Source organism: Oryzias melastigma, linkage group LG21 (genome assembly GCF_002922805.2).
Source record: "Oryzias melastigma strain HK-1 linkage group LG21, ASM292280v2, whole genome shotgun sequence".
Lineage (NCBI taxonomy): Eukaryota > Metazoa > Chordata > Actinopteri > Beloniformes > Adrianichthyidae > Oryzias > Oryzias melastigma.
Genome location: NC_050532.1, coordinates 17,579,960 through 17,590,972, shown reverse-complemented (window position 1 = coordinate 17,590,972; position 11,013 = coordinate 17,579,960). Strand labels below are relative to the sequence as shown.

Sequence of the window (11,013 nt, the reverse complement as noted above, 5' to 3'; positions counted from 1 at the left end):
TAGGTAAAGTGCGTAATGTCCTGACATCAGTCAATAGGAGGCGAGACAATATCTGACGTGATATGACATGACTGACCGAGAGACAAGGGCTTGCAGAACTTTGGCAAATCCTCCAAAACATTGACACGCTCACACAGTGTAATGTAGAACAAGCACACACTAATCACTGAGTGCAAACACATGAAAGCACAGAAAAACAAAATTCCAGAACTTTATTTGAGATTTTCTGCAAATAGGAACAATCCAACGATAAACGTGACAGCATCTTTACTAAGAGAGGGAAGCAGATAAGACAAACAGCAAAAAGGCTTCTGATCAGTCGACAACCTTTACCCTCAAAGAACTGCAGCTACAGTGGGTGATGGGAAATAAATGTCAGAGAAGACAGCAGCCGTTCATCCCGTTTTTACATCTGGCAGACCTCCAGACTGTTGGGGATAAAATGAAGCAGAGCAAAAATCATTAACTTAGCCTTTACAACATAATTCACTAATATCTCCACATCAAGAGGTTTATAAATCTCAGAGAGCTGAAATTATAGTCCTTTTATTGGCTATTTGTTTATACTGCTCAGTAATGTGTGTCTGTTTCTTTTTTACAGCACTAAAGAAAATAAAAGGAAATGATAGTGTTTCGGGGTGTTGAGGGGGTCTTACTTCAATGCATCATTGGACTGGGCTGTTGGCTTCGGCGTAACCAAAACTCAGGAGCTTGGACATGTCAACAGGCGCCGGCTTCTTGTCAAACACTCTGAAAAAGCAGAAATTTCCTATTAAAAATTCACTTTTTGGCTTTTAATGTAAATTAAATCAGTGGAAAGTTTGGGTAACTTAGCTAAATCTATTGTTGCCAAAAACAGTTTAAACATCAAACAGGAATGCGTCCTTTCACTAATCCAAAAATGTGTTTTTTGGATAAACCCTGGCTACTCATTATGGATTTTTATGAAAGTACACATAATCAGTAACTTATAATGGGATTCTTCAGACTGAAATATTCACTGTCATCCATTTAGTAACATATTTTCTTTTGTTGAGTCACATTTCAGTGGGTTCATGAACTAATAACTGCGTTAAAAACTGCTGAAATGGGCTCATTAGTTTGCTTGTATTATAAAAACACTATGATATTTATGATCATGAATTTTCTCAGCAGCAGTAAAGTGTGCTCCTGCGGGGCTTCAGCGAGTCATTGACATTCTCCTGACTGTTTGGGGAACGCAAAGCACTGATCAGATGTGAGCCAAAGCAAACAGCCGGGCTTACAGATGATTCTAGGAGCCATTAAACTTTGTTCTGTTTGGTTTGACCTGAGCTCTGCCTGACGATTCATCATAGACGTATGTAGCTCTGAAACATAAACACACTTTCTAACTGTTATCAGCCAGAAACCTAATCAAAACAAAATTACACAAAGCATCAGGAACATATGAAAAATATTACAAATGTATCCTACAGTACTATTATCAAAAATTGTCATTTTCATCTTATGCTTTGTAGCTGATTTAAGTAAGAAAAAAAAATTAAATTAAATTGGCAAATAAAAATAACCAACAAAATACATTATCCATCCTCCCATTTAAGAGTTTAGGGGAGATTATCACCTTAAAATAAAAGCATTTTTATGGTTTGGATCATATTTTCCAATTTTTTTCTCTAAAATACATAGGGATGGATTCACAAATCAGATAATGTAGTTGCTCATTTGCCCCATAAAGACTCCAATGAAAATTGTGTTTTGGTGTTTTAACATGTTCTTGTAGTATTTCTCTCATGATGGAAGATATATAAAATAATTTTAGATTAAAACTGCATTTATGAGTATTTCTTTATTCAAATCATCAGAATGGATCAGGAGTAAAAACTAATTTTAAAAGCTGCATCCGCTTTTAGACAAGTGGATCCTTCGTATATTTTATTTTTTTTTTGTTTGAGCTGACATCTGGCTCAAAACTGTACAGCTGGATAGCTCTGATATTTTATGCCATTTTTGTTGCACCACTAATGTTAGCTTGGGGTTGTGAGGAGCTGTAAGCTAGCAGGAGAGCGTGTAAACAAAGGGATGATGCGATATCAGTGGGGAATCTTCCACACCAATAGTCCCGCCTTTTAAGAGGTGAATTTCTGATGAACTTTTGCTGCCCTATGTACTAGAAAATGACACAAGTTTTTGGATTTTGGCTAAAAGCAGCATCATCATAAATATAAAATTGAGCTGCGAGTTCACAACAAGGTTGGAACAGTTTGCATCTGTCAGCAACAATATAAAAAGCGTCTGGTACAAGATAAAAAGGTTGGGAAAATTGCACATATCAAATATCATGCAGTTCTGTTTCAAAGCATTAAAATAATTCATAGAAACTAAACTAATCAAATCAACATAAACGTAAAAAAATCTGAAGAACTTTTCCCCATAAACTTAATTAAACTACAGCAGCTTTGTAAGAAAAAAAAGTGAAAAACCAAATCTGTATTCATAGTTTCAGATAACATTTCCATGAGAAACAATGTCGACTATCTGCCAATCTAATCTGTTAATTTGTCTCATGTCTAATTCACTACATAGTTTTTGTTCAAGACTTCTCAATTTGTGTGCAATAACAGAGCAACACTGCCACCTTGTGACAAAAAGAACTTACATCCTCTTGTATTTGTTGGACTCCTGATGCTCAGTTTGGGCCTTCAGCTCTTCTGTACAGATGTAAAGCCCTTCAGCATCCTGAGGATAAAAAGTCAAAAATAGATTTATTTTTTGGGTTACTTGGTAGTAAACTCCTACTATGAGTAAATGAAAGTGACCCCACAGTAAGACGTTGAAGCTGAGTGGCATAATTATGCAAATAAAAGCAATAGATCCTTAAATTGATGGGTCATTTCTTCGTTTACCTTCTCTTTGTCAGTGGAACTCACATTTTCCCTCTCCCAGGTGGACATGTTATCAGACCCAAATGGGGGTTCTGATGTCTGAAAGGCTCCTGGGTTTTTCTCATCCTTGCTGTTAATTGGATATTTAGAGTAAAAAAAATAATTAAGATACACGTTTGAAAGCCTAATAAATCAGAAAAATAATCATATGAAATTTAAATTGCATGCTAAAACTTGTTTCAAGCACCTTTGTTGGCTGATGTCTCCTGATTCAGAGGAGAACCAATCTGGAGGTTTATATGAATTTGTTGTAGAAGTAACTTCTTCTACATGGGACAAAAGTCCTGTTTTAATGACAAAAAAGGGGAAAACAGAGTAAAACATAAAAAGTAAGACATCAAATGAACCAAAATAATGACTGGCATGATCGTACCTTTATGCCCTCCTTGTTTTGCGAGCTTGACATAAGCAGAATCACTCTCCAGGACGACGGCCCTTCTCCCTCGAGTCCTCTCTTCAGGAATAGTCCTGATGGTTGGGGACAAACCAGGAATCTGGGAGATATGGCCATCTAGAGTGAGGTACCCTGTTTTGACCCCTGTGGAGGCGCATTACACTTACTCATCAACATAAAATACATATTTGTAGGGATTAGGGGTGTGACGATGAATCAATCAGATCGATCTGCCTGAGGCAAAATCAAATCAACCTAAACCATTCTAGAATCAGTCAAACTGAAATAAATCCATAATCAAACCTGGAAAATATAATTTGGATTGAGACATGATGGTAGCTTTATTTTACTATAAGATATCCTTGATTGATTTTAGGTTAGGGAATCAGATTGTTCAAAACGATCAAATATTAACTACAAATTGGATTGTCAATCATAAATTATGATATAAACTGAATCCCTAAAACAAATCGTTACACCTGAAATTAATCAAGCACTTGAATGAGTGGTGAAACTTTTCAAGAAAGAAGGTTTCAGGTTCAGATGCCATGACAAACAAAGAAAACCAAAATACTATTACGAAAAAGTAGTGTATTTAAGGGTACTACAAGTATGCTATGCTAAAAGAGTGGTAGCATCCCTGAAAATAACTTTGTATTTACTTTTTGTAAACTTAAAAAAATTTCAATTCAGTCTAAATAAATATTTGGTTACACAATACATACATGGCCAATTGTAAACTTGCTATACTAACAGTGTATTTTTATTAAAACAAACTTAAGGTGCTACTACTTTTTGCTAAGGCTTTGGGAAAAAATAAACTGTTCATGCTAGTGAATTTACCCAATATTCTCCGTGCAAGGTACAATTTTATTATTGGTTGTTCATTATACATCAAGTGTTTTTTTAATTAATGTTATACTTGCCAGATTTTACTGCTTGAAGATCGTTATCCTTGAGAAACTCCGCGTTTCTAGTGAAAAGCAGAAGCAGCTAACAGCTCCAGATCAACAACATTCACAAAGTTTAGTTAAAACGTCCCGTCAGCTGGTTAACACCAACCAATACTGCTCATTTATCCCAAACATGTATCTGTTTGTTGTAAACTTACTTGGGATTCATCGTAGAAGAAGAAGCAGAAGTAGAGCAGCTGCGGGGGAAATTGTTTTGCTAGCTCCGTGTAGCAGTTGAGTCCTCGTCTCCATGGAAACGGGTTCATATGGTCACCACGGGAAGCAGCTGCTGCTCAGGTGGGGAAGTCTGCTACTTTTTCCATTTGGTGAAACGCGAAAAGTCGTATTAAAACTAACTGTAAGTGACAATCTCGAACGGATCGCATTTATTCTTAAAATAATCTGAAAAAATAAGCAGATTGGGGAACAAAAACAATAATAGTTAAAATACTTAGAGCTGTCTTTCTCGAGTTTTATTTTGGTAAATTGCTCTCCCATTTTGAGCTAAAATGTCCTCTAGAGATTACGTGTTTGTCCTTTTAATAGTTAATATTTATTATTTCATTTTGAGAAATAAAACATTCTTTCTTTTTTTACTCAATTACTTAAAAGCAGCCTGAAAACACTTTAAAAATAGGAAAATATTCTGATCAAACAAGTCATAAAAGTGTTGTTGTCATATATTTTGAATAACTATTAGTTTGTTAAAACATTTATTTTTCATGTATTTTAAACCATTGAAAAATACCATTAGTGTTAAACTAGTTTATTTCATGTTCTGCAAGAATCTTGCCTGCTGACAAGGTGCGCAGTGCCAAGAAACAACAAAGTCCTTCAAAAAAACAGCCTGTCAAGTTTAACAACAACAATGAACAAGACAGGAAATGTTCATCTCTATTATAGCATAAAATACCAAAAAGGAAAAACACTGACTAAACCTTGAACTTTTCTAACTTATTTTTGTTCTGCAAGAAGTTTGTAGTCACCTAAATTTGTAGGTATACTGAACAAAATAAAACCAAGTTTCACTGTGATTCAAGGACATAATAATTGTTCAAAAGGCAATGACTCTTTTAAGCTACAATTATTTTTTTTTGTTTGATTGGTGGTGTTTTCTTTTTCTCTTTAAATAACAATTTGGAAAAACATCCGGATTATTTTTACTTTTTAAAAAGAAGAAAAAAATTATTTGCTTCCACAAGACGTTCATGATAAATCTCCTTAAAATTGATTAAATGATTAATTACCATGAAACTCTAATTTGAATATATAAATTATTCAAATTATCAATTTAAACGTTTCTGAATCAATGTGAGGATAAATTAATAATATGAATACATAATTATTAAATTGTCCCATAGATAAAAAAAATAAGAAAATGCTCGAAACAGGATATAGTTTAATATCAGAAATACTTATTCTATATTTGCTGTTTAGTGTGAATTTATTTATTTATTTTTTTATAAATAAAAGAGGCAAACCTGTCTCTGTCATACATAAAAATAAGTGTTGAGTATTTTAAAAAATATACTATGAGAATCATATGGTTAAATACTTAGTAATGCTCAATATACCACCCCTTTTTGGGAACTTATTTGCATTTTTCATAAATGTGTTTATGTGTAGCAAATATGTTTACGTTTGCACTGTGGCAGGAGCAAGAGCTATGAATTTGGTTTTATTTTGGCAGTCCTGACCGGAAGTGAGTGCAGGAACCCCCTCACTTCCGCTAGCTTCATTACAGTAGTAAGTCGCCGCAAGGTAACTTCCTCCACCAATCCTGGCTTTTTGCCTTGGAAACGGCGCCGCCGGGGTGCAAATACTAAAGTCAGACGGTTTCCCCCTCTCTTTCAGCTGGGTAAAGAGAGACAGCGGCACAAAATGTAGCCCAATTTTGTCTTTTTCCAAGTACGAACCGCGAGTGAGTTTGTCACCGCTTTTGGCCACGGAGCGACCGATGGACGATTATGTTGGCGTCATGAAGGCTCTGCTTTTCAGACTTCGGCAAACAAATAGGGTATTGTCAGTCAATGTTCGGGAGACGACAGCGTAAGTTCTTCATGCGTTGGTTATCGAGCCCTCGTGAAGCTCTTTGATAAAGGTAAGTCAAATCACATCATATCCTTAAAGCTGGCTTATTCTTTCTGCGTGTGTGTGTTGGGAATGCGACATGGAAAAGTTTCTCGAAAGAAACCTCTGCTGTGTTCAAGCTTTGCTTCGTAAAAACCGGCCCTTCTTTGTGTGTTTACCTATCAAAAATGTCGGATTTAACGTGTTTTGGGGTTGTGAACGGCTGGGTGTAGCGTCCAGCCCAAAGTGGCCGTCTCAGGCAGACGTTATTTGGTGTTTTATAAAAAAAAAAATGGTGATGAGCTCCAGGTCAAAAGAATTCAAATGAGTGTTCGCTTTCACAACTACTGCGGCCGATCGTCATTTCTGCTCGGCAGTAACATCAGGCGCGCAATCTTTGCAACTAGTTGTGACTTTGTTGGAGGTTTTTGTCATGCAAACGGAACACTGGGAGGGTCTATCGGGTTCGATCGTGTGTCTCAGACTTGGATCCAGAGATATTCACATCCCCCCCCGATCGTGGCCCCCGCAGCCAGGTGGGGTGAGCCGGAGACACAGTTGACTTGCAGCAGTGTTGTGGTGTAGTTTGGAGGAAAAACGGGGGTGATCAAATACTGTTTGCACGGTTTTACAAGTGTGAGAGGGTCACACCGTAGGAGCCCGGGGGCCATCAGATCCAGCGAGGGCGTAGACGTCATTACTAAGGTGCTAAAGCTGGAAGAGATAGGTATGCTGATTGAATTGGAAAACGTGTGAATCACATTTAAGTACTCACTATCAACTCCCTGCCCCCTTTTTCCAAATTACATCCTCAATCAGTAGTTACATTTACATGGACTCAAGCAATCGGATTATAAGCCTGACCATCAAAAAAATGGTTAATGTAAACACACCTATTGACCCAATCACACTCATTCCGATCAAAATTTTCTTCTGATTGAGATGAGTGGTTATGGGGATTGATGATCATTCAGGTCAAAATTTCCTTCCGATTGAGGTGAGTGTGTTATTCCGATTGTTGATCTGATTGTGGTGCATGTAAACCAGGGGTCTCAAACTGGCGGCCCCGACCTTAATATGAAAGTTCTATGTATACTAAGCAATATCTTCTACATGTCCACGCTTCTTTGATGATAGCTTTGTGATGTTTCAGCTGCGATTACATGGACACAAGTGATCATATTAAAAGCCTGATCAGAATAAAAATAGTTAATGCGCCATACGGAATATCAGACTCATTCAGATCAAAATATTCTTCTGATTGAGATGAGTGGGTTATACCAATTGTTGATCCGGTTGTGGTGCATGTAAACACTTATTCTGTTTCTGAGTCATTACTATGGTGGCTTTTACGTCATGCCTAGGTGGTGCATGCTCCAGAGGAGACTTCAGAGCATGAACAGGACTGGCTGGCGGACGCCGGAGATCCATCTCTACGATCAGTGGAGGGTACTAAGTTACTACGTGTGCTTCGAAGCGCGGTCTGGCTTCTCTGCAAGCGCATGGACTCTGGAGTTCTGTCCCTACAAGCTGGGGGACGGTGCGTCCAAGGATAAATGTTGTTGTTGGTCGGATGTATTAACATAACTGTAACCCTTCTTTTGAGTCAGTGTGGCCAAAAGTATGTGCAAAGGCAGTAGTCACTTAAAAAAATTCTTAGAAGATCGTCTTGCTACATGTTAGCATCTGCCATGTTTGTTTACAACAGAACTCGGCTTCAACTTCTTCTAAGGCCATTTCTGGTATTTAAGATAGTTCTGCGATTGTCAGAATGATTTATTTCAATCAAACACGTGACCATTCATTTGTTATCATTGAAAACATTTTTTTATGCCCATTTCATGTAAAAACAGTTGAAATCTAATCTGATCTTTGATCAGATTAAAGATATTTTTCACGTGAACATGCAGCTAGTGAGCTGTTAGTCATGCTCCAGATGCATGTTAGCTTTTAAAAAATAAAAAAAGTAAACAGCTTTACTGAGATGCATTCACTTCCTGCCTATCATATTAGACTTGTGGCACTTGAGGTATGGCGGTCTTGGAAGTGTGAAGAGGTGCTGTGACAGGGTCAGACAGATTTCTGCTCAGCAGTAATATTGAATGGCACTTGGCGTGTTTATGCAATCCGGAGAATGTAACCATAGAGTGGACCAGTTACTGAGCTCCGGCTTCCATGGAGGCCTGGGATTCTCGGGAGACCTTTGTTGTGGAGTTTGGCAGATAACGGTCAGATCAGATAGTCTTGGTTTGTATATGCGTCAAGTCCAGATGCCCCTTTGGGCTTAAGCTCTCTTTATCAAGGAAACTGGTTTGTGGAGGCCCACCATGCTTGGTTTTCTCCTCTTCTTAATGATTTGAAGTCAATGGTGATACTGACCTGTCCAGGGTCAAAGTCTCAAACAGCACATGTGAAGTAACCGGGTATTCCCAGCAACTTAATGGGGTTGTTGCATAATGAGGGTCTTTGAAATGTTGCATGACTGATGGTTTCAGTAGGATTTACTCCACTTTGCATCATTAGCTGTAATTACTACCTTAAAAACCCAAACAAACACTAACTAAACTTATTTACTCTATAGCTAGATCTTGTTTTTTTTCTTCTATATTATTTGTGCCACAACCACCATTGTTCTTCTTAAGGTGTAGTTGTTGAATCCACTACATACATAATTAGTTTTTATTCTTTAAAAATAATTCTTAGTTGTTTTTTTTGTTTGTTTTTTAGCAGTTTAATACTATTTACAGAGATTAATCTGTATTTCCATACAATGATTTTGCTTAAGGATAACTATAATGCATACCTTACATAAATATTTACAGTTCATTTGACATTTTTTTTTAAATTATTGTCAGTTTTTATTCCTTCTAACACGTTTTTTTCTAGAAATGGCAATATAATTAAGCATATGAGGCCAAAAATATCAAACAAAAGAAGAATCAACTATTCAGGTTCTCTCTGGTATCCACCAATTTCATCTTCAGTTTCAATTCTGGTGACCTATCGAAATTTCACATCATCCCAAGAGATTTGATCTGAATATTGGAATATATCCAGTGGCACAATTCTTGTTAAAAGCTTTAAGAACACACAATTCTGTGTAGATAAGAGAATGTAACAACTTTATTATAAAGCAAGTCATTGGGTAGGAGTTTTTGAAGCCAGCGTTCCACCATTTCTCAAATTGTGTGAAGGTACTGTAGACTGTCAGCTTTAATGTAATTATCAACAAAAAATATGTTCTCCCAGTTGGGCAATTATTTATGCAGCTGATTTTTATGTAGATGGAAGAAAACAGTGCTGGTAATTATCACATTGATAATTCTTTTATAATGAAGTTTCAGTATTTACGCCAGGCAATGCATACCTACTCGTAACTTTCAATGCGAGCGCCTTGGCCAGTTTTCACTTTTAACACTCACACCATACTTTTGGTGGTGCAATGGGCTATTTCAGCTCTTTAAATCAACTTATACATGTTTGTGAAAAAAACCCTATTGTGTATATTTACTTTTTTGCACAGATTTCAGTTCAGTAAAATGTTGTTTGTGGTTTAGTTTACACTGTGGCATGGTTGTGGTCATTTGCTCACCTCTCAAATCTTGCTTTGTCACAAATGGGTTTACTTTGGGCTCAAAAGACCTCAAACACAGTGTGAGCACCCGAGGCTGAGTTTGTTTCCTAACAATATATTTCATACACCTTGTGTGAAAGCTCCTCTAACCACTGCTTCAGACCGAACAATAAAAGTACAGTCATTATTGAAAACTAGGGTCTTTGCTTACATTTTAACCCTGTTGTCGTGTACCAGCAGTACGAATGCCGAAAGATGATCTAGCATAAGAAAGAATCTAGATAATCCATAGAAATGCAAAATATTTTTATCTTTGAAATACAAATCACAGTGCGAATCTACAGAAGCAAGTTTGAAAATGTCTCGTCCATAAACATGGTTTAGTGACGAGGTAAAACCAAATTATAGACCCACAATTAGGAATCTTACATACTGAAATACTTGTGATATATTATTTTTTCCGTTTTGGCCAGTGCTTGTTTCAGACAGTGCTGCTTTCAAAGGAGCAGCTGTTGTAACGGAGCATTATTTCCAGGCAGTTTGGTCTGCTCAGTGGGAAAGCAAATCAAAATAAAATGAAGGTGTGAGGTTTTTGAAGCATTCCCCACACAATCACCCGAGTTTGCCAGAGTATCCTTGCATGAAAACACGAAGATATTTCCAATCAGTGTTTCATGTCATTTCTTCATTTTATCAATATTTTTTAACAGACTTTTTAAAGACCAACTTCAATGAAAAATTGTGTGTTTTTTTTTAAAAACATGTTCTTGTGGTACAATTTTCATGATGGACATGTCAATAAATATAAATGTTTTTTCATTATTTCCTTTTGAGACATTAACTAGTTCTTCAACTGTTTATGGTTTTGGCTAAAATGTCTGGAATTTTGTCTCCAAATTTGTGTCCAAATTTAATTACATTCAAGCAAAAGAAAGGAGAGATATTTTGACACATGCTTTTCCCCCGCAATATCCCAACTTGCCAACAACTTATTTCAGAAATAAAATCCAATTATGTTCATTTTGTTTTGATTCTGTTTATTCTTTGTGACAATAAGTTTGTTCCTAGAACAATACAAACATTTTTATTCTTAATCAA

At 36.6% G+C, this 11,013-nt stretch overlaps 2 protein-coding genes across 4 annotated transcripts in view; one reads left to right on the top strand and one right to left on the bottom strand.

Annotated features, from left to right (window-relative positions):
* Nucleotides 1-197: 197 nt before the first annotated feature.
* LOC112155434 (uncharacterized protein C7orf57) lies at nt 198-4,560 on the bottom strand. The gene is made up of 8 exons (XM_024287048.2): nt 4,430-4,560; nt 4,245-4,291; nt 3,298-3,462; nt 3,112-3,208; nt 2,886-2,994; nt 2,639-2,718; nt 657-750; nt 198-428 (listed from the first exon to the last, which is right to left on the bottom strand). The coding sequence occupies exons 1-7, from the start codon at nt 4,438-4,440 to the stop codon at nt 666-668; spliced, it is 594 nt and encodes a 197-aa protein (XP_024142816.1). The 5' UTR covers nt 4,441-4,560; the 3' UTR covers nt 198-428; nt 657-665.
* LOC112155430 (activin receptor type-1) overlaps nt 4,529-11,013 on the top strand; it is a 30,120-nt gene continuing 23,635 nt past the window's right edge. The window contains exons 1-2 of one of the 3 annotated variants that reach the window (XM_036209635.1): nt 5,979-6,032; nt 6,126-6,372. The gene's annotated coding sequence lies outside the window, so the exon portion shown is untranslated. Of the gene's footprint in view, nt 4,569-4,609; nt 4,630-5,978; nt 6,033-6,125; nt 6,373-11,013 lie in introns of those variants that run through there. The other 2 variants (XM_024287041.1, XM_024287042.2) reach the window with 2 other exon arrangements.